At 44.7% G+C, this 23,735-nt stretch overlaps 2 protein-coding genes across 3 annotated transcripts in view; both read left to right on the forward strand.

The window, feature by feature from the left end:
• The first annotated feature begins 9,104 nt into the window (after nucleotides 1-9,104).
• Nucleotides 9,105-12,541, forward strand: krt97 (keratin 97). The gene is made up of 8 exons (XM_058091691.1): nucleotides 9,105-9,571; nucleotides 9,670-9,752; nucleotides 10,315-10,471; nucleotides 11,310-11,474; nucleotides 11,567-11,692; nucleotides 11,804-12,024; nucleotides 12,151-12,179; nucleotides 12,254-12,541. The coding sequence occupies exons 1-8, from the start codon at nucleotides 9,179-9,181 to the stop codon at nucleotides 12,358-12,360; spliced, it is 1,281 nt and encodes a 426-aa protein (XP_057947674.1). The 5' UTR covers nucleotides 9,105-9,178; the 3' UTR covers nucleotides 12,361-12,541.
• A 4,470-nt stretch (nucleotides 12,542-17,011) lies between these two features.
• Nucleotides 17,012-23,735, forward strand: part of LOC131142579 (regulating synaptic membrane exocytosis protein 1-like) — a 65,379-nt gene continuing 58,655 nt past the window's right edge. The window contains exon 1 of one of the 2 annotated variants that reach the window (XM_058091683.1): nucleotides 17,012-17,589. In XM_058091683.1, the coding sequence (XP_057947666.1) occupies nucleotides 17,423-17,589 (167 nt within the window). In that variant the 5' untranslated portion in view covers nucleotides 17,012-17,422. The remainder of the gene's footprint in view (nucleotides 17,590-23,735) is intronic. The other variant, XM_058091684.1, reaches the window with a different exon arrangement.

A 23,735-nucleotide genomic window follows, 5' to 3' on the forward strand; every position in this document is an offset into this window, starting at 1 on the left:
TTCTTTGATTTTTCCAGTGCGTTCAACACCATCCAGCCAGCACTTCTGAGAGACAAGCTGGAGAACACAGGGGTGGACCTGCACCTCACATCGTGGATACTGGACTACCTCACCAACCGTCCACAGTATGTGAGGACACGGGACTGTGTGTCCGACACGGTTGTCTGCAGTACGGGGGCTCCGCAGGGAATGGTCTTGGCTCTGTTCCTTTTCACCCTCTACACAGCAGACTTCTCCTACAACACACCAAGCTGCCACCTGCAGAAGTTCTCTGACGACTCTGCAATTGTTGGCCTCATCACAGATGGGGACGACTTGGAGTACAGAGGACTGACACAGGACTTTGTGGACTGGTGCCAGCGGAACTGCCTCCAGATCAACACGGGGAAAACCAGAGAGCTGGTGGTGGATTTCCGCAGGCGCATCCACTCTCCTCCAACACCAGTGAACATTCAGGGAATGGACATTGAGATGGTGACATCTTTTTTTTTTTTTGTCCCGTCCAGCCATTGGGGCAGATAGTATTGTTGATCTAAATGCCCTTACATGCTAAACAGATTTGCTCTGTGTCAGGAAAGGTGTTGGCTACAACTTCCCTGTACCATGAAATTTTATTTGCCGTTATTTGATGTTTTTGTTATGCCATTTGGAGCGACCGGACCGGAGCAAGAAGAAGAACAGAAAAGAAGAAGAGAAAGGTGGGGTGGGGGGTGGGGGGGGGCAGTAGAGGGAGAGACAAAAACAGCAGAAACAAGAATTCCCATAACAACAACAGTGACAAACAGAACAGTTAAATGTCAATGATGGCTAAGGGTCACAATGGAGATGATATCAGTGAAATGAAACAGTCCAACTTACCAGTAGCAATAGTAACAATGAAGACATGACCCATGATAGTAAACACAATTACAGCCATACAGTTACAGTAATTAAAATCTCACTGCTTGACATCATTATTACTGTAATAATAGCATACTAATAGCATATAAACATCAGGGATAAGATGGTAGATAGTGTAGAGAAGCACCCATGTGCTGTGAGTGTCCAAATGGAGGTGTGTTGTGTATGTGAATGCCAGTGTGTGAATGTGTAATTGTCACTGAGAATGACAAAAGGCGAGAGACTGCCTTCTACCACCCAGCAAACCCCGCCCCGCGCAGCCAGGTCAAGCCCCCACCGCCAGAGATCCTCCGGCCCCGTGGGTGTGGGCAAAGCCAGGGCCGACTCCCCAAGACCCGCCCCCGAAGCAACTCCCCGAAGAGACCAGCAAGAGGCCATGGAGGAGCAATCCCAACCGGCAACAGGGCGCCAGCAGGCCGGAGGAGAGCCGCACCCCCGAGGCCAGCGGGAGACCATACCCCACTAGGGCAGAAGGGCATCGAAGGCCACACACCTGTGGGCACAGGGGCGCCCCCGCCAACCGGAAGGGAGCCCGCTCACGGCCGGAGGCGCCGCCCCCCCTCCCCCCACACACCCCCAGGAAGCAGAGCCCGGCCCACCCCAGGTAACCCCAGGCCTGACCACCGACATAGGACCGCCCCGGCCAGGACAGAAGAGGCCCGGGCACACTGCCCCATGGAGGACCGGGCGGTAGAGATGGAACGCCCTGCGCCAGACCCCCACAGAGCCCCCCCCCCGTATATCTATATGGCCATATACACACACACACACCCACATATATATATATATATATATATATATATATATATATATATATATATATATATATATATATATATATATATATATATATATATATATATATATATATATATATATATATATATATATATATAATTATAATAAAACTAATCATTATTTATCTAAGTATTTAAAACAATAAATACATAAAATAATCTCACGCGCACACCCCATCCACTCAATACGCACACACACAAGCACACTCTGTGGACGTCCCCGGGTGGGGCGTCCGGGGCATCACAGGGCGGGGGACCCAGGGGTCCCAGACCCACAACCAGGCCCAGAGCCCAGGGAGGTACGGACCGCCAAGACATAGCACCCCCAGACTCCCCTCGACCACGGCATCGGGGCTACGGCAGTGTGGCAGACAAAGGAGCGGGCGAGGGGAGGAGGCCCGCACATGAGCAAGCGGAGGGGGCCAGCAGGCGAGTGGTGTGGCGCTCCACCGCGCCGGCCGACACCCGCCGGGCAGCTCACCCCCGTGAGGGAGAGCCATAGCTCCAGGTCATGGGGAGGCCAAGCACCAGAGCCGAGGAGTTGAGACCAGCGCAAGGCCACCGACGGACCCCACCATCCACCCCCCGAACCAGCAGCGCTCCACCCACGTACCGGAGAACCATCCCCGACGAGCCCTAAGGCAAGACTGGGGATGGGCAAAGACAGGGACAGCAATGCAGCAGAGCATAGGACCAGTGGCAGCAGACACCCAAACGCCCGGAAGAGCACCGCCCCCCCAGCAGGCCCCACTCCGAGGAACATGCCCCCCATCCCCACACGCCACCCAGGCCCCCGTCCCCATGAGCAGGATCAGGCCCCCTCCCAACACACAGCCCGGTCCCCGCAGCAGCCACCACAGCGCAACAACCCCAAGCCACCACCGTAGACTTCAGGCCACCAGCAGCGCGGATCCCACCGCCTGGAGGTCGGCGAACGCCCCCCCAAGGGCACTTTGGTGCCCGCGACCCAGGACAGACCCAGGGAGGTAGCGCTAACCATGACCCTAGGGCAAGCCCCGGCGTTGGCTGGTTCCAGCGGGACCCCCAGGAAGGCCAGGCAGACCAGACCAAAATATCCTGCAGCCCAGGGCACCCCGAGCGAGCCGCCAAGCCCCAGCAGCCAGCGGGCCAATCGCGGGGGTAGGCAGAGCTCTCCGGTCCAGCCCGCTTCACCTGTGTGTGTAATGATGGTATTGTGTAGATTGTGCAATTAAAAATAGGCCTGTCCCATAGGGCTGACCTATGTGTGTGGTGTATGTGTATGTGTATGTGTGTGTGTGTGGAGGGAAGCTGAGCAATGGTGGGTCCCATGCCTGCCCAGATCCCCCCCAGAACTGAGTGTCTAAAGTGCGGTTAAAATTGAAGGGTGACCAAGCCAGAGGAATGCCGAGGACAAAAGGGCATCCGCAAGGAAACCCTTCGCCCCCGGCATAACCAGTTGCAGGACACCCCCCAAAGTCCTACATGTATGTGAGGTGGTGCAGTGCAGCAGGGAGGACCGGGGCCCCACACACGCCCACCGCACTACCGACCAAACTTTCCCCCCCTTATGATATTTTCCAAGCAACTTATTCCTTTTTCATGCCATGTTGTAAAATCCAAGGTTTTTTTTTAAGCAATATATCAGGGTTATTCCAGATCGGAGTGTACTGGCAAGGAGTGAGCGAGGACCTAGTTATTTTTAAAAATTCCCACCAAGCTGTCAGAGTGGTTTTAATATTTATACTTTTAATGATGGTCACATCTTACAAGTACCTGGGTGTTCATCTCAACAATAGACTGGACTGGACTCATCACACGGAAGCACTTTACAGGAAGGGCATGAGCAGACTCTATCTGCTCAGGAGACTGAGGTCTTTTGGAGTGGGGCACTCCTCAAGACGTTCTATGACTCGGGTTGTGGCTTCAGCCATTTTCCAGGGAGTGGTCTGCTGGGGCAGCAGCATTTCGACTGCGGATAGGAAGAGACTGGATAAGATCATCAGGAAGGCCAGCTCTGCACTGGGTTGCCCCCTTGACCCAGTGGAGGTGGTGGGAGAGAGGAGGATGTTGGCTAAGCTATCATCCATGTTGGAGAACGACTCCCACCCCCTGCAGGACACTTTGACAGCACTTGAGAGCTCCTTCAGCGATAGACTGCTTCACCCCAAGTGTGTGAAGGAGCGATGTCGCAGGTCCTTTCTTCCTGCAGCTGTCAGGCTGTACAACCAGCACCGCTCCCATAGACTTCTACACTGCTATGTACATCTGTGTAATACTTGCTTTTATAGTCAGTCTAGTTACTCCAGACCCCATTCACTGTGCAATATCTGATCAACCTCCATGTGCAATATTAAGGGCTTTAAATGCAATATACTAAGCTCTATGTGAAGTATTTCCATAATGCCTCATATTAACTCTCTAACAAGATCTCAGTGTATAGACTGGTCATATATCTCATCTCGTTTCATATTATCTACATACTGTATTGTATATACGTAACTCTGGGAAAAACTGTTGATTTTGTTAATACTTGGGTTGTTTATATTGTTTATTTTTCTATATTGTGTATTTTGTACTGCTTAACTGACTCTGTACTCTTGCTGCTGTGCAATACAAATTTCCCCACTGAGGGACGAATAAAGGCATATCTTAATCTTAGTGGTCTGGTAGTAGAGGATGTTTCGGACAGAGTCAGACCTTCTGGAACAGATGAATGATGCTAACCAAGGTTGCACTGTAAGTGTGTCAGGGGGCCCATTGCATTGATCGCAAACTACCAGTCTATCACAAAGGTAGTTTGGGTCGATTGCATGAACATCCCTTTGTAGAACAGTCAGCTGACATCAAGCTCCTCTCCTGATTTGCTCTTGCTCCCCCGCAGCAATGATGACCAGAAGTCTACACACAGATCTTTATTATTCAGATTTGGGATAAACTAACTCAACTGTAAGATACCTGTATCCGTTTACTTGAAGTAGCTCGTTATGCAGAAAGAGTGATTTGTTTGATGGCTTTGCTTGGCGTCATGAACTCCACTATAGAAATGCCTGAAACCCTTCCCTTTGTTAAACACTTACTGAATTATTAACTGGAAAATGTGCCCGCTGCTGGAACCTTTTTAATGTGTTGCCTTGACTTCGGCTGCATCGTCGTTTTCAGTTGTTGTATATCAGTCATGTTCGATAGCAAGCGCTAACTGAGCTAAAACACGAAGTGTGCCTCTTATAAACGCTGCAGAGCTATTTTGACTGACGTTACTGGTACTCAAGTTATGTACACAACTATGGAGGAATTATGTGTCATTATCTTTATTGCCGTGTTGAATTGAACTGTGAAATATTTGCGAATGATATAAACTACTTTGATTACTTGGAAACTATGAATGTGAAACACTAATTATTAGTATTTAGTAAAGGAGTTTTGAAGTTTAGATTTTATATATATGTTGAGATAGATCATGTCGACGTCTATCTTGCTTGTGTGCACCACTGATATACAGTACATGTACATAAATACTCATATTTGTCAATATAGTAAATATATATATTTAGTTTTTATAGTAGGTGGAACATTTTGGGACTTGGTCCTTTTAAAAGTAGATTGTAGGCTGACAAAGTGTGAGCCCCCCTTTTGGTGTTTGGCATATTTAGGACTTAAACCTGGGTTGTGTTGTGAGTGAACAATGGCAGGAGGGTTATGATAAACATTTTTATGGCCTTTACTTGCAGATTTATGCCAATTACGGATGGGTCTGGAACCGAACTCCCACCAAAAACAGGCATCTATTAGTGGATGCTGTTAGGATTGTTTGTGCATCTGTGTGTACTGAGTTCTTCAGCCAAGTAGCTTATGCTTTCAACATGACTTTTGTCTTTTTGAGTTTCTGGCATACGAGAGAGTGCTGAAAAATGATAAAAACCTTAGGGGATAAAACACAGACACCAGGAAGTTCACTTTTCAGATTGCATCTTACAAAACAAATCAACCACACCTTAGATTTGTGCTCAGATCATACCGGTAGGGACAAACCACATTGTTGTGAACATGAATACATCATTCCTTGCATTTCCTAGATCAGTGAAGAAGACAAATGTCACCTAATAATAAAAGAAATACCTTGAACGTACACAAGAAATGAAAAGACTAATCAGTCAGGGAGTGGTCCTGACACTTATGCGTGGACCGTGTCGGGTGGTTCCACCTGATTGATGGGGAGCTTGCGCCACAAAGAAGTACAACTCTTGTCCAAGCAATGCATTGTACAACAGTGTCTCCCTTTGTACTAAGTAAATGAGTCCCCATTTAAATTCAGTTGGAAAAGGCAAAGTCATGACCAGCAGGCGTTTTGATGACTCCTTACACACTAGCGTAAAACTGTTATCCTCATCACACTTTGATCTGGCTCAGTACCCCAGGGTTACATAAGCCCTGCTTTTCACAAAACAATTAAACTAGGAGTGCCACTGTCTCACTGCCATCGAATGTTATGTCAAATGGGGATGGGCAAACAAGTTTTGGGCCAAACAAGTTAGGACCAATCTCTTGAGACCAGGAAGGCTGGCTGTGTGAGGATACAGTATGTGGCCCCACTTGTTCCTCCTAGGTGGGGATATGCAACTGTCAAGACACAAAAACTGGCTTTCTATCACAAATTCAACCCAGCACAAGACAGAGGATACCTGTCAGATCAGTTAGTCTGCATGCTTGTCGTTGTATATTCATTAACTGCGAGGCAGCATCCACAAATCGTCCAGACTATTAATTATACCCAACACACATTTAAGAGAAGGTTTGCAGTCATGAGAACGAGCAAGTTTCATGGCAGTTGTCCAGCTTTTTACACAACTAAACTACTTGGCAGCTACAGCGACACTTAAGCAATGTGTTTCTACTTTTGGCAGTTTGTGGTACCATGATAGCTCGGCTTTTGTGATTAATCCTTCCCAAAGGGCCCATCAAAAACCGAATCATACCAAAAACAAAAACATTTTAATCCAATTCATCTGTTTCAGACTGGCACCCAAAATATAATAGCAGATTCATGCAGACTAGTTTGTTTGCCGCAAAGTTTTCTCCGTACAAAAAACTGCATATATGGTAATATTTTTCATTGAAAACTGAACAGGGGTACGACAACCCAGGTACCACTGAAACGCGGTTTGAAACCAAAAAACAAATGCAGTGGAACCCTGGTTAGCATCGTTAATCTGTTCCAGAATATCCGACTCTAACCAAAACATACTGTAACCACATTTTTCCATAAGAAATAACGACAATCCAATTCAGCCGTTCCATTCATATAAATGATGACCGAAAGGGATAAGTGAACATTTATGGTTATCTTTACCTTCCCTGAAGACGGGATCGTTGCCAAAGACACAATGTAGCAGCGAGACAAACACGGACACCGCCTTTGTGTTTTGCGATGCGATATTTCTTGAAGTCAACGTTTTTTCTCACTTCAAGTTTTTGCTTTTCTTTTGATCACAGCTGCAAACCCAAAACCAAGCCAGCATTTTAATGACCAAAGTGAGAAAGACGCTTCAATTGAAGAAGTAACTCATAGTGGAACATAAAAATGGTGTCCGTGTTGCTCTCACTGCCACATTGTGTCTTTGTCAACAATCCTGTCTGTTTTTCACGTGTTAGCATTTTCTAGACTTAGGACTGCAGAGTCAGTCGCTGATGACATCATCGAGCGGGGACAAAGCTGACTTCTGCTTCCTGTTCCCATGTGTTAGCAAGCTAACAGGATGCTAACAAGGACATTTTTTGATAAAGATACATTAAGAACACGGTTGTTCTTACACACCTCCCGCTAAAAATAAATAAGGAGTTTCTCCTTGTTTAGTTCAGCTGGTGGCGTCTCCCATTGTCAGAGCATTACCCGTCTCGCCAGAACTCCACCACTCCACGCCGTGACAAGGTTAAAACAATCCAAATGTTTTAAAGTCATTTGGTTTCTGCGATGGAGGACTGTGAGGTTGTAATAGGAAATAATAAAAATCTAAAAGTTAACCGGAACACAAAAGAAACCTGACTGACCAGGGAGACGGGGCGACAGATAGTAACTAATTCCACCAGTTTATCAGGCTGAGAAACAATCACAGGCGTCATCTAACAGTTTGGATACAAAGACGCAGATCAAACACGTATTGCTGCTGTTGTGGTTCGCTTTGAAAAACTTTACTTGGGAAAAGTTCATTTACATCGGTTGCACGCCCGCCTGGCTATTAAGCCTCGTCCAAGAATGTGCAATAGGGTTGAGTCTGGAGCTTTGGGAAGACCCGCTTCAGAAGTTTGATGTTAGCAAAGTTCCGCTGGCAGCAAAACAGCCTCAGATCATGATGCAACCACCACCGGGCCTGACAGTTGTTAGAGTCTCTGTAGGTTGGACTTGTTGCCTCGTCCAACCATAAAACGTCCGTCCAGAAGAGAGTGGCTCGTTCAGTCCAGCTCCAATGTGTCCATTTGGGAGTAAGGTCTCCACTGGGAGACAAACAGTGGACCTCAGGGTCCAGCACCTTCCAGACATGGCAGGCTTCAGTCTTGGTTGTTTCTTGGCTGTTCTTAGATTCCTAGACTCTTCTTAGCTCCTCACAGAGTTCCTTGGACCTTTCTGTTTGTTCTGAGTATTGGTCAATCCAGTGAATTCTTTTATGCTGCCGAGGAGCTGCAGTCAATCATAATCACTCACGACGGCATTATTCAAATGTTTCATTCTCTTCCGAGTTCAGGTCAACATTTGCAATAAAAGCATCCATTCTAATTTTTGATTAGAGTGAGCTCCAGACCCCCCCCCCCCCCCCCATGTATTTTTTAACCCATCAAACGATGCTTTCAAATGTGCATATCAGTTTGTGGGTGGAAATCAATAAAAATAAAATAAAAATGCAATAACATCATAAAATTGAACTATAAATCATTTTGATTGATATCAAAACGAGGAGGGAAAATGTTGTGAGGGTGCACATGTAATGGATGAATTTGTCTTCAACTAAATGCTTGTGATGATGTCAGGATGTAAGTATGCTATTAGAAATTGTATACTGTTGTATGAGTCAGGTAACTGTGTTAAGCATTATGGGAACATGTTTGGGTTTAGAAAAAGGGAGCTGTTTTCTTTGGTTGGATTCCTTGTTGAATAGCCAGCAGACGTCGCAGAAAGGAAATATTTCCACTTGGAACTACGTTGTATGACGAGGCGGAGCAGACGGGCCTCATTTCACGGCAATGGGCGTCTCACACGCCTGTACTCGTCCTCGGGGAAATGTGGCCTGACAGCTACGACACGAAAAGAGTGAAGGCGGATTCCACATGCGGTGTGACGTCACAGCACAGGTGGCGAACAGCATCTTCTCACCCACCTGGTGGGCCAGCCCCTCCCACCACTAGAGGCCTATAAATTCAGCGTCCGGGCCCCTCGGAGCCATCTCCTCCTCGCCTCGCCTTTCTCAAGGTCTGACAGGTTTCAGGGAAGCGTCCAGCCGCAAATCACCATGTCCTCAATCCGCACTGGATTATCCGCCTTGTCCCTCTCGTCCCTGCCGGTGGCCGGCTCCCGGCGGGCCACCAGCGTGTACTCCGGTTCCGTGGGTAAAAATGTGCAGATGTCGTCCTACGGCTCCGGTGGTCTCGCCTCCGGCCTGGACCTGGCATGGTCGCTCGGCGGGGGGGTACTGGATGGCAGCAACTTCAGCGTCACCGGCAGCGAGAAAATCACCCTGCAGAACCTGAACGACCGTCTGGCCGCTTACCTGGACAAGGTGCGCTCCCTGGAGAGCGCCAACGCCAAGCTGGAGCGCCAAATCCGCGAGTGGTACGATAAACAGACCCCCACGGTGAGAGATTACAGCAAGTACGAGGCCATCATTGCCGATCTGCGCAAGAAGGTGAGTGGCCGATGTGTTATTATTCTTATTTTTTGGTATCATTTATTATTATTATTGTGATAGCTTCACCATCATGTCTTCTCTTGTCTCTGCTTTAGATTAGCCTTGCTGCCCAGGACAATGCCAGGTTGATGCTGCAGATTGACAACGCCAGACTGGCAGGGGAGGACTTCAGAATCAAGTCAGTGATTTTTCTTTTCTTTTTTTATTGTAATGATAAAAATCATTTCTCTGCTCCACCATGTTATATATTTGCATAAAACGGATATATTGAATCCATATACAGTAGGGAAGAATGATGGGTGGAGGTTATGCACATTATAATTGGGCATAAACATGAAACCAAATGTTCTTTACATGCAAAATGAATGTTCTTCACAATGCACTATGATTCAGTAAAAATAATAAGCAAATATGTTCTCAGCAAATATGATTCAAAGCAGCGCAGCGTATTAAAATGCTGCCCTGTGCTAACAATATATACTAAATGAACAGTGTGGACTGTTGTAGTTGTGGTTGGCAACCGTTTGTCGCCCCCCTCGTACAATATCAGATGTTCCATCCAGCATCCATCCAAAGCGAGCATTGCTGCCTATCTCATTAGACGTGTCTAAAATAGTCATTGGTGAAGGTATCTGCTGAGTCATCCAGTTTTGCCACACAGAAGTTAAAGGTGGACAAACCGGTGGAACCTGTTTTCCTTTGTAGATAGACGAGTAATTGAGCTTGATGTGTTTGATCAGGTATGAGAACGAGTTGGCCGTGCGCATGTCAGTGGAGGCGGACATCTCAGGACTGCGCAAAGTCGTGGATGACCTGACTGTTGCTCGCACTGACCTGGAGATGCAAGTGGAGGGTCTGAAGGAAGAGCTGGTCTACCTGAAGAAGAACCACGCTGAGGTGACCCCATCAACTGCAACATGTGGGCTTTTCTTTGTCAGAGAGATCACATGACAAACTCAACTGTTTGCTCTCACACCTCCTAGAAAAGTTGAAGTTTGCTTAAACTAACAAGTCCTGTTACTGTGTCTACAAGTTGTGTACCTTCATTTGGACCCCAGCCAGAGTGTTCCTTTGCAAGCCAACGATTGATAAGACATAATGGTCATTTATGGTGACGCTAAAGAAAATCCATATGCTGTATGGGCACTCAGACAATAGGGACAGCCATTACGGACGGTATTTGTTTAAGAGGAAATGACATTTCCATTTGTTTCCCTTGGAAACAAGCTAATATTGACAAGTTGGGAATGTTATGGTAAAATTAGCTTAGTTAAACATGCTAACAATTTTCCACGCTCTCGGGCGCAGAGGGATGGTCGCTCTCTTGAGGAACGCAAAGAACCGTGTCAGATTCACAAGTGTTGACTGTTCTTTGTTGAGGACATTTGACGTTTCATCCAAAAGGCTTCCACAGTTCTAAAATTTGGGTGTGGCATCTCCCTATTTGTGTCTGTGGTGGGTGTGTCCCAATAGCAACCCCTTTGTAACCACCCGCCAGACAGGGAGACTCCATGCCTCCACGAACAAGAAGCATCCACTGGCGTTGATTCAACCTTTGGCGATTATCATGACCTGGATGGCTGAGAATCTGGGTCTGAAAAAATGAAATTACTATGACTCTGTCATGATTGGTTTCAAATCTTGTTTCACTTGAGTCCGAACTTGCTCCGGTTCTCGCGGCTTCAGTTGTTTGCTTTCCGTGTCTTTTACCGTGAGTCTGCTGTGCTTCTCGTAGGAGCTTGCAGCATTGCGAAGTCAAGTCAACTCCAGCTCTGTAAATGTGGAAGTGGATGCCAGACCCCAGGAGGACATGTCCAGGACCCTTGATGAAATCAGAAGACAGTATGAAGCCATCACTGAGAAGAACCGCCGTGATATGGATAACTGGTACAAGGCCAAGGTTAGCAGGGCGACATGGGCCGTGTGCCTTTTCATATGAATGGCAAATATTTCCAACTTTTGGAGTAACTGCATTTTAATCACACCCTCTAGTTTGACGAGCTGAACAAGCAGGTTGCAAACAGCACACAGATCCTCCAGACCTCCCGCACTGAAATTAGTGAGCTTCAGAGGACTTTGCAGGCCCTGCAGATTGAACTGCAGTCTCAGCTTAGCCTGGTAAGAATAGATATTGCACAAACACGTTCAAATAGCTGCAACTTGAGTGAACTATAAAGCAAGCCCTCAAATATCCAAATATCAAATATCTTTTGGCTTTTCTCTTGACAGAAATCTGCTGTGGAGAGTCAGCTGACAGAGACAGAGTCCCGCTACAGCTTGCAGCTGAGCCAGCTCCAAGCCATCGTCAACAACCTGGAGTCTGAGCTCAGCCAGATGAGGGTGGAGATTGAGAGGCAGGCGGCAGACTACCAGATGTTGCTGGACATCAAGACCAGGCTGGAGATGGAGATCGCCGAGTACAGAAGATTGTTGGACGGAGAGGATGTAAAGTAAGAGATAAATACAGAGGGATAAAACCCTGCCATGCAGAAAGCAAATGAATATAATCTTCTGGTATCCAGAAATCAAAGTGAAAGATGCAGAAATGGTAACATTGACTTTTTCCTTACTTGCAGGACCATTCAAATCGTCAAAGAAGTGAAAAGTAAGTTGTTGGCATCACTTTTAGTGACATGTAGTACATGACATATTCATTTCTTGTTTTCTTTCCTTCTGCAGCGCAACCAGTCATCACCCAGAGAAAGAGAGTGGTGATTGAGGAGATTATTGATGGAAAAGTGGTATCTCGCACAGAAGATGTGGATTCACAGGTCATCTCAAAGTAGACGGGAGTCCAACAGATCTGGTCCAATAATAAGTTAACGACTGTATGGTAATTATTGTAGCTGTCTCGTGCTAATATGAAGCTGATTGATATAAACGCCACATTTTAAATGCTAAACTTCACCAATTGGGGTCTCAAATTTGTGACTTTATTAAGTGCCAATAAAGATAAAGACTACTGGGTTTGGTGTTTTTTGTGTTTTTGATGAAAATGATATAAACAGCAGCACGATTGCATTGTATATTTGGGGTTCTCATCATTTTCAGTCATCAAATGGAGGGAAGATGCAGCCAGTTCGGGAGGTAATCGGAGCACCAGCAAGCCTTCGGTGGCAGGCCATAACCAATAAAAGTGGTGCCTTTCATTCATTTTCTGACGCTTATCCTCACGCGGGGTGCTGGAGCCTATCCCAGCTGTCTTGGGGCGAGAGGCGGCGTACACCCCGGACTGGTGGCCAGTCATTCACAGGGCACATACTTTTTTAAGACAAACAACCTTTCCCACCCACATTCATACCTATGGACAATTTGGAGTGGCCAATTAACCTAGCATGTTTTTGGAATGGGGGAGGAAACCGGAGTACCCGGAGAAAACCCACGTATGCACGGGGACGGGGAGTGATCGTGGAATCAGTATACTCCACTTTCTAGGTTAGGATCATCATTAAAAATGCAAGTTAGCTTGATTGAAGAATCTAAAATGGCCACAGGGATAAGCATGAATGAGTCGCTGTCTGTCTCTTTAAGTGTCAGTCATTAACTGATCAGTCCAGGGTGGACCAAACCTGTCCTGTGAATGTGGACATACTCCACATTCCCTGCCCCCATACACCATTCACAAAATAGAAAAAAAGTCTTTTTTTTCTGGGACATTTACTTTATTTGTTGAATGGTACTGAATATGGACAACATACGACAAAGTCATCTGTTCTGTGACAGTATGATGGTTGTCAGTCTCAGTCAGTCTGCCCTGTGATTGGCCGGTCATCACCTGGGCTACGCTACAGCTCCCAGCAACCGTGAATTGTTGCCAGAGTGACAGTCTGTCATCTCGGTGCATCATCACGCAAATCATTGACACTGTGTTGCCTTGTGGATTTGATCTTGACTTTACTTCAATCAGTGAATCTCTGACAAAAGGGCCAAAACCTGATGAACATCTTTTGCTTCTTCGGCTTCACTTGGATTCTCTGTGATATATGAGGGATGAGGGATCTTTTTTATTCTGCTTTACATTACACTCCATCATTTCTGTTGCCTTTTGGTGTCACCTAGTACACTGTAAACCCAAATAAGTTAGCAGAACTCGAAAAAAGTGAGGCAATCAGTTGCCACATTTTTTGGAGTTCATAAATTCAAACATTTGAGTATATCAGAGCTTTAATATTTGGAGTTGATATTAGATATACTTTTTTAATTTTGGGGTGAAGAGAGAACTAGCTTTCTTTTCCGCATTCTCTCTGCCATGCATTCTCCATTCTTTAATTTTCGTTCTCATGTAACCTCCCGTACACCTCCCGTGTAACCTACACAGTACAAATCTATCTGATTCACTGGATTTATTCTTAATTGATTCTTGGTTTGATTGATTCATGTTTAATAGATATTTTTTTTATAAGTAACTACGAATTATTTTAAGTAAGTTACACAAATCTGCAAAAAGTTCATATTAACCAAAAATTACAAGTTAAATAAACTGAAAAGACAGATAATGCAACTGGCAATCAACATTTATAAGGGGAACTTTTAAGAAAAATTTAAGTTAACAATACTTATACCAATTAATTATTTTGAGCATTCGGATTTACAGTGTCTTAAGTTGTATGTAAACTATGTTTTTAAGTTAATCTTACTTAATATAGCCATAGTTCAATTTAATCAAAACATATTAGTTAAATGTACTCAAAATGGAGCAACATGTTAAATAAACTTGACATAATTAAGTTATTAGAACTTTTAAAATAACTTTGAGTATGCATGACTTCATTTATTTACTAAGTACTTTGAACATTCGGGTTTACAGTGCACAATTATCCAGGATCCTGGATACTCCTGGATCCACCATAAATGAAGCCAGCATGCTGGCATGTCTTAAACGCTATCCAACTAGTGATTATGGATTATGGATTGGGCTAAAATCAGAAGATTTGTGTATGTTTTTAAATAAAAAATGATGAATCAAATATCAAAACAGGCGTCAATTAATTGGCTACTCGACTAATTGCTCGACTTGTTGCGTTATTATTATACAGTATTTGTATTTAGAGGCACATTCTTCTGTTTGATATGAGCTCGCAGTGTTTCAATCTGTCCTCTAGATGTCAGTATATTCTCAAGTACTACAGATACGTACAATGGAGATTCTCAAAACTGTGAATGAACATATGAACACATGTGGAATTTTGTACATAAAAGAAGTGTGAAATATGTATATGTACGGCTGCACGGCGGTCGAGTGGTTACCGCGCAGACCTCACAGCTAGGAGATCAGTGTTCAATTCTCAACCCTCGGCCATCTCTGTGTGGAGTTTGCATGTTCTCCCCGTGCATGCGTGAATTATCTCCGGGTACTCCGGTTTCCTCCCACATTCCAAAAACATGCTAGGTTAATTGGCCACTCCAAATTGTCCATAGGTATGAATGTGAGTGTGAATGGTTGTTTGTCTATATGTGCCCTGTGATTGGCTGGCCACCAGTCCAGGGTGTACCCTGCCTCTTGCCCGAAGACAGCTGGGATAGGCTCCAGCACCCCCGTGAAAAGCGGTAGAAAATGAATGAATGAATGAATGAATGAATGTATATGTATATGTATATGTATATATTTGGCATATTTTTCAGCGCTGCGTTCTCTCGATGAGCTTAAAGTCACCTGTAATGGTTTTGACTTCCCAGGCCTTGTCAGGGTCACTTAGTGATTTCTTGCCTTATCACCATCATTGTGTTGTGTTGTCCAAAGCTTTGGCCGTATAGTTAGACGTGACCCCCGATACCCAATGTATCAGAGACACAGAGGCCCCTCAGAGAGTGTAGTTTTAAACAAAAGTGTATGAAATGTAATATAGCTCGTCAGTGGTGAGTAACGTATTGCAGCCCCAGCCATTGGATGACAGTGCCATCGTGTGGTGATTAATGTATTGCAGCTTCAGCCATTGGTTGACAGTGTGGTGAAAAGTGAAGCTTGTCCAGTATTTGTAGCGTACACCTACAGTACGTGCAGTGTTCACCTTCCTGGCGATGCGGCCAATTCCATCTCGTCACGACCTTTTATTATTTTTTAGGGACGGGGGTCAAAAATAATGCACCACGGAAGTTGGCGTCATCACGGCACCTCCTCGGTGACGTCACTTGCTCGTGTAAAAGCGACATCAGCGCCCCTCAGTCATCATTCTTTGCAAATGGCAAATGATAGCTGCCTCCTAAGTTGCCTCCTGGTTCTACCTATAGTATACTTTTATATAACTATAAAAGCAATCTTCACTCGCTAAATGTACTGCAAAAAAGGTCAGTAAGGATAATTCACAATGCCGCCTACAGAGAACATGTTCAAATGAAATAAAGCCATTACCATTACCATAAGTTTGGTGGCGACTAAGGAGACACCACCCAATTGAGGGGGTCCACCAAACTTGGATTCTTGATGCTGTCCTTGGTGCGGAATTGCCTTCCGACAGGGACAAATCTGTCTGAAGCGTCAGGTCTGGTGCAGGCGAATCGGTGACGGAATCACGCTCGGTTCTCTCGGTAGAAGGCTGCACCCCGCCCGCCTGCATGTGGCGGCGATGGTGGTAAGAAGTCTCACATGAGTAAAAAGAGCGAAAGGGGAGGGCTGCATCCACTCCGGGTGGGGAGGTCGTGTCAAGCATCCATCGTGTCGATACCAAATGTTGTATCAGTATCGAATCGGTAACGCTATCTTATGCGTCTTTTTAGGAAGATGTGTACTTAAGTGTAGTTGTGTTTTTTGCTTTAGTTAATCAGTATATTTTTAGGAATGTTTTTTTCATGAAATATGAGGAAAACACTGTGAACTATTAACATGGGAGGGCACCAGGAAAGAAAAGAAAATTGGGTGTTTCGGGGTGAAAAGAGATTTTTAATAGTTAAGCCTTGAACATCGCTCTCTGTGTTGTATTCATATATTGTAAAATTATCCCCAAATACATAAATATATTTTCTAAAATCTTTGTCCTGTGTGTTATTCTCATGATAACATGGGTGCCAATATTATTTTCACAAAATCAAAGGAAGCGGAGGGCACTTACATATGTTCCATTTGGGAAGCCAACCAGTGTTAGTGTTTCACAACAATGTTTCAATCACATTCTTTTTCATCTTTGTTTTATTTCTCATGGCATTGCGAGTTTATTGTGGCAAAGTTTTGCATTTTTTTCCTTAGAAGAGCGCTGTCACTGAATGTTAGAACTTTATTCTCCGAATATTTTGACCATTGTCATAAAATTGCTCAATTGCACTTTGGACACCCCTAGATTATAATCATGATGATTATGAATCCTGATCCATAAATTAACGGCCAAAATCAAGTACAAAGGTTCCGTATCAGTATCGTCAATGATGGTAAACATTTGGGTATCGCCAGTATTGGTATCGACACCAATACAGTCAGTATCGCCCACGACCAGCATCCACATATCCAGAGAGCGTACCAGCGAGAAAGAACAGGGGACTCCGCCTAAACCACTTCAGCATACCGAGGCTCCAGCTCCAGCAAAAGACGGCGGAAGAAGCACAACGCAACCAAGCGTCACGGAATGGGGTCCTCGTGAGGCGACTTTGGAGGTGGGCAGGTGGGGGTGGGGGGTGGGGGGCCGACGACCGTAGCGGAAAAGCCCGACCGCGAAAAGCACAACCGAGGGTGCCTACCATCATGACCCGCGCGGACTATTCGCCAGGGCTGCGGCCGCCGCCGCCGCCGCCGCCTCGCCAGCGGAGAAGCTTTTCTTGAGGAGTTGCTCGGTAAACGCTCCGAGAATCCTGTCAGCCGAAACGACACGACGAGGAAGAGGGGGTGGTGGTGGTGGTGGTGGTGGAGTGCTGGTGGAAAATATGTCCGCCTCGATGGGGCCACAGAGCGGCCCTCGCCCACCCACCGTGCCGCCATCCATGCCGGACCTGCCGGACTTGAGCCATCTCACCGAGGAGGAGAGGAAGATCATCATGGCCGTGATGGCTCGGCAAAAGGAGGAAGAGGAGAAAGAAAAAGCCATGTTAAAGTAAGAAGTTGTGCGTGTTGCTGTGTGAAGACTCATTTGACCAATCCCCTCCTCATCAACCACACCGTGACCTCATTTTTAGTGTATGTATTTGCATATGTTCCATATGGGATGTGTGCCCCCTCCCATGCAGTCCCGACAGCTAGTCACATGTTTGCAGATGGAGTGTGATGCTTCACTGCCTGGATCGATACGTTAAAACAACACAGTGTCAGCATCAATAGATGACCTGAAGCAGGGTCACCCCCTTCCAGGTACACGACTCCATGATATGATGGGGTGTGACGGCGGATGAATCATAGCGTCATCAATCCTGCTTGTTTGTCATCAACGGGCGTTGCACCCCGATCCCCGATTTTTGGAGACCCCGAGAGTAATTGCTATGATGATAATGGTGACAACAATGATATGATCGCTGTCACGGGCCCCTTTCACAAAGATCTCGGGGAGGTGGCGTGCGCAACCGTTTGTGCTGCTCTCAGCGGACAGAAGGAGATGGGGTGTGGTTGGGAATATTAGCAGGCCTGAGTCGCCTGGACGGCGCACAGATTAGAGATGGGATCTGGTGTGTTGTCACAGCTTTGTCGTTGATGAAATGGCCGTTTGTCACCTGAAGCCCGATGGATTTTCAGGTGGCGTATCATGCAGATTGATGCGAAGCCACCAAGCATAAACCACAAAAGGAGCGTGATGGGTCACTTTTATCTGTTCAAGTCACAGGGATGGTTGAGTGCTTTTCTACAAACCACGTCATGCTACTTCTTCTACACTACCGACATCGATATAACACTATTTACTGATTTTTTTTACCTGCACAGAGCTGGAGCCTGAGCCTCCCTGAGTGTGGGCATGAATAGTGTGCTCATCAAGCCAGGTTACCATGGAACACGAGTGCCCTGATTTTCTTCTAAAAAGCCTAATGAAGAGTCTTGCCATTGCAGCATCGCAGTATTCTGGCTCGCTTCGATCCTAATCGTTTTTTTCATTTCCTGGCTGCAGCCTTTGGGGCAGAACGCAGCTTTGAGCCCCTTGAGAGGAAGTGATGTATTTAATGTTCCATGGGGCAAAGCTCAAGTTCAGCCAATAACGGCCTCATCATTTGGGAAATCATTGATTTACCAAAGAAATCTCCAATATTTCTGCAACAATACTATAATATGATGATGTAGTGCAAAAAGCAGGATTTCAAGGAATTTTGGAATGTTGCCCAGCATCCACAATCCACAAACGCATCTTTCTCGTTTCTGGCCATCCTAAAGATATACAAACAGATATAAAGAGACAGCTTATTGCTCCACATAACGGGAAGCACTATGCTGCTGACAAAGTATGTAGCGAGGTACGTACCGAACCGGCAAGTTTGTGTACTGTTACATCCCCATTATACAGTGGCTGCCTGTCACAGTTGCTGACATAACGGGAATTGCAAGTGATTTTCTTGTGACTTTGGCCAAAGACATAAGGATATGGGCATGTGTTTTCTGTGTGAACGGAATCGCAGAATTGGCCACTAAAAGCAGAATTTACTGTTAAATGCCGAATCTTACGGAAATTGACATTATGAGAATGAAATACTGTAATCTTTTGTGTTTTAAAGTATTTCTGCTTAATCGTGGAAGAATCTTATCACAAACACAAACCGGCCCCCTCCCGGACTAAACATGTGGAGACACGGGGCTGACGTCCTGTAAGTTCTGAGTGAATTGAGACAAGAGTCACGTTTATTCTTACACCCAGCTCATCTTAAAGTCCTAAATAATACATGTATTTTGTAACATTAATACATTTATATTGATTTCATTAATAACGATATTGAAATTGAATCGGAGACTATGTCTTGCTTAACCACAAGGATGGGGCATCACAGTTTGTTTTGTCGAGGATTTTGTAGCAATAAGTGCAGAGGCTAACATCACAGTGGAAAAGTTAGCAAAGCTACTATACATCAATTTCTCAATTATGGGGCAAAATCTATCCTTTTTCTATGCTGCTTATCTTCACTAGGGTCGCAGTTATGCTGGAGCCTATCCCAGCTGTCTTTGGGTGGGGGCGGGGTACACCCCGGACTGGTCGCCAGCCATGGCCAATGATGAATTGCATTAAAAAAATGTAAGGATTTAGCATCGAGTCTTTGCTGGTAATGGTAATGGTTTTATTTCATTTGAACATGCATCAGATTACAATTGAGTGCATCCCATAATTAGAGTCATACCAACATCAAAAAAGACCGAAAAGACAAAATAATTCAGCAGCTGAAAAATACAATCAACGACATGGATCAGAATACAAGGATGAATGACATAATAGTGACGGGGCTGAAGAACAAACCCAGGTCTTATGCCAGGGCAGTCAGGAACAGTGATGAAGCAGACGAAATGGACGTCGCCTCAACGGAGCAACAAGTAGTGGATTTCTTAATATCTAAAGAGGTAGATGTTGATATCGAATCCATCGACACTTGCATCCCACTGTATGGCAAGAACAGATGCACACCCGTTGTCATCGTCAAGTTCAGTAACAGGAAATCCAAGACCGCTGTACTAAAACAAGGAAAGAAGCTGAAAGGTACAAATGTCTACATGAATGACCACCTGACCAAACGGAATGCTGAAATCGCGAAGAAAGCACGTGACCTGAGAAAGCAGGGAAAGATTCAAGCTACTTGGAGTACCAACTGCAAAATTTTCATCAAGTTAAATGGAGGACCGGAAGCCAGTGTGCTCGTTGTCAAAAATATTGCGGATCTGGATCAATTCTAAGATTACTCCAACTTGAAAATGGAAAACATTTTAAACATTACCATTACGACACAAGAAGATCTGCAATTGGACATCTTTGGCTCTACAAATCACAAACAATTGGAATTGGAAAAGGACATAGAGCCGGACACAATTTTTTTTTCCCACATGAGAATTGACTGTTGTTATTATACAGAAGAGGAATACAACAACAATTTAAATATTGGCGACAAGTTGTCAATCATACATAGTATAAACTGCAGAAGCATGCATGCAAACTATGACAACATCAAACAATATTTGAATGTGTTCAAGGAACCTTTCAAAGTAATCGCAATCTCGGAAACCTGGCTGAACGAGGATAAAGGCACGGACTTTGAGTTGGAAGGTTATGAGATGACCTGCATCAACAGGAACAACACGAGGGGAGGAGGAGTGGCCCTGTATGTGGACAAACAACTACATTACAAAGTGGTAAAGAATATGTCAGTTGCTATTGACACTATCCTAGAATGCATAACAATTGAAATCTGTAAAGAACAAAGCCAAAACGTGTACATAAGTTGTTTATACAGAACGCCACACTCAAGGACAGAAATGTTTGAAGATTGGATCAAAACAACCTTTTCAGATAAGAATCAAAAAACTATGTTCATATGTGGAGACTTCAATATTGATCTGCTGAATCCACACAAGAACAAGGTAATTGACGATTTTATAGATACAATGTACAGCTCAAGTTTGTTTCCCAAAATCACCAGACCAAGTAGAATAACAGACCATTGTGCCACTCTAATTGACGATATATTCACCAATGACTTTGATAACAAAACCACTAGTGGCCTGCTAATCAAAGACATCAGCGATCATCTTCCAGTGTTTACAATTTATAACCATCATTACAATAACAGACCAATGGAAACTACAAAGACTGTCCAAAGACTATGTTCAGAGGACAGAGTCAACGCTTTCAAGAAGGATCTAGAAGAACAAAAATGGGAGTGTGTGTACAGTGCCAAAGATGTGGATGAAGCATACGAACACTTTCTACATACTTATATGAAGCTGTACGATAAGAACTGACCCTGGAGAGAAAAGTCAAAGAAGCAAAAGAAAAACAATCAACCATGGATGACAAAAGGCCTTACTAATGCTTGCAACAGTGTGCAGCCGCAGTATTCATGGATCTGACAAAAGCCTTTGATACAATCAATCAGACATCCTAATAACTAAATTAGAAAGGTACGGAATAAGAGGATTAGTTCTGAACTGGGTCGAAAACTACTTAACTGACAGGAAGTAATACGTACAGCTAGGAGAATACACATTTGCAAGTTCATACATTACGTGCGGAGTTCCCCAGGGGTTAATACTGGGGCCAAAACTGTTCAACTTGTACATCAATGATATCTCCAAAGTAACGAAAGACTTAAAGCTGGTATTATTAGCGGATGATACCACTGCTTTTTGTCCTGGAGGGAGTACAGACCAAATCATTAGAAAGGTCAGAGAAGAAATGGTCACACTAAAAAGATGGTTTGATGATAAGTGTGATTGTCCTTGAACCTAAGTAAAACTACAATCATGCTGTTTGGACCGTTGTGAAGAAAAAGCGGTAGAAAATGAATGAATGAATGGTAACAGCAGAAAGGACACGCACCAGCAAATACAAATAGACGGTGTGGACATTGAAAGGGTGAAGGAAAATACATTTCTGGGGATCACAATAGATGAAAATATGAGCTGGAAACCTCATATTACAAATATACAACATAAGGTGGCCAGAAATATTTCAGTATTGAACAAAGCAAAATTTGTTCTCAATCAGAAATCACTCCACACTCTTTATTGCTCTCTGGTTCTACCATATCTTACTTATTGTGTGGAAATATGGGCTAATAACTATAAAAGCAATCTTCACTGGCTAAATGTACTGCAAAAAAGGTCAGTAAGGATAATTCATAATGCCGCCCGAGACCCGAGTTCAATCCCACCCGTGCATGCGTGGGTTTTCTCCGGGTACTCCGGTTTCTTCCCACATTCCAAAAACATGCTAGGTTAATTGGCCACTCCACATTGTCCATAGGTATGAATGTGAGTGTGAATGGTTGTTTGTCTATATGTGCCCTGTGATCGGTTGGCCACCAGTCCAGGGTGTACCCCACCTCTCGCCCCAAGACAGCTGGGATAGAGCTGACCCTGGAGCCCAGCACCCCTGCGACCCTCATAAGGATAAGCGATAGAAAATGAATGAATGAAGAAAAGTAAATCAGGTAAAAAAAATATATTTTTAAAAATGAAAATGAAAAAAAACTAATTTGGAGAACAATAAAACAGAATTTTGGTAAAAAGTAACCAGTTTTCATCGGGCCCCTGGGCAATAAAGTACTTTTGCTTGTTGACATGGTTTTTCTCAATTTCTGATGGCCACGAAAGCGGCCCCTGCACCACACTTTGGGTTTGGCAGCGTATTCTCCAGCGCACATAACATGGGGAGTCTACTCACAGTGACAGGCGTCCATCAAAGTTTCATATCCGCAAAGATAGACTGTAAATATTTGGAGTAAGCTTGCAAACTGCTTGATCACATCCTGTGACTCAGCTGCACGAGGAATAACGCTGATGTTTTTCTTCAGTCAAGTGTGAAGTTGTGCTCCATACTGGCTACTTGAGCTATATGTGGGCAGGTTTAAGCACAGGGACGTTCTCTCTTTTCCCACACCGCAGCTAGCTGGGCGCTGAACAAGATGCTCGTCAGTGATTTATTGTCACAACAGACTGGACCTAAAAAAAAGAAAGAAAAAGATAACTTCCATGAGACAGTTGCAGCTGTGCACACAGTTAGCTGATATACAAAATAACTTGCTAATCCCTCCTTCAAATGTCAATATAAATGGTTTAGAATCATGCTAACATGTTCAGTCTATTACTTTTAGCCGCATCTTAGCACATGGGCATGCAGATTTCAGTATGCAGTCCTCCCCAAGGGGAAGGACATAACAATATGTAACCTTCATCGGAGACGATACATTCCTCATAGATGTTGATGGTTGATTGTCTGTTGTGCCTCGGGATCGATTGGCGACCAGTCCGGGGTGTACCCTGGTTGCATTGCATTGCCTGAGACTTGAGGTTGTACCGATTGAACGCTTCATCTGTCATCACTCAAGTTTGTAATCTCGGAGAGCTGTTTTTGGGATAATAATTTGCTGTCAGGCCTTGAAATGTGTGCTTCTGAACCTCTCTTAGTCATTCTCAGGCACATGTTGCCCATGTATCGTGCAATTCGGTGATACCCCTCTACGATGAACCACAACCCTATCCACAGGTTGTCAGTCTTGGCGTCCCAACAGTGAAAGTTTCCATCCACCTCTGGGAGCGATATATAAATACACAACAGAAATAATA

The sequence above is a fragment of the Doryrhamphus excisus genome, chromosome 1 (genome assembly GCF_030265055.1).
Source record: "Doryrhamphus excisus isolate RoL2022-K1 chromosome 1, RoL_Dexc_1.0, whole genome shotgun sequence".
NCBI classification, from domain to species: Eukaryota; Metazoa; Chordata; class Actinopteri; order Syngnathiformes; family Syngnathidae; genus Doryrhamphus; species Doryrhamphus excisus.

Bases quoted from the DNA above. Each gene is read 5' to 3' on its own strand.
- krt97 (XM_058091691.1), top strand. From the start codon at position 9,179: ATGTCCTCAATCCGCACTGGATTATCCGCCTTGTCCCTCTCGTCCCTG. The intron at 9,753-10,314 runs GTCAGTGATTTT...GTGTTTGATCAG, and splicing joins GGGGAGGACTTCAGAATCAA to GTATGAGAACGAGTTGGCCG. The intron at 11,475-11,566 runs GTTAGCAGGGCG...CACACCCTCTAG, and splicing joins ATAACTGGTACAAGGCCAAG to TTTGACGAGCTGAACAAGCA.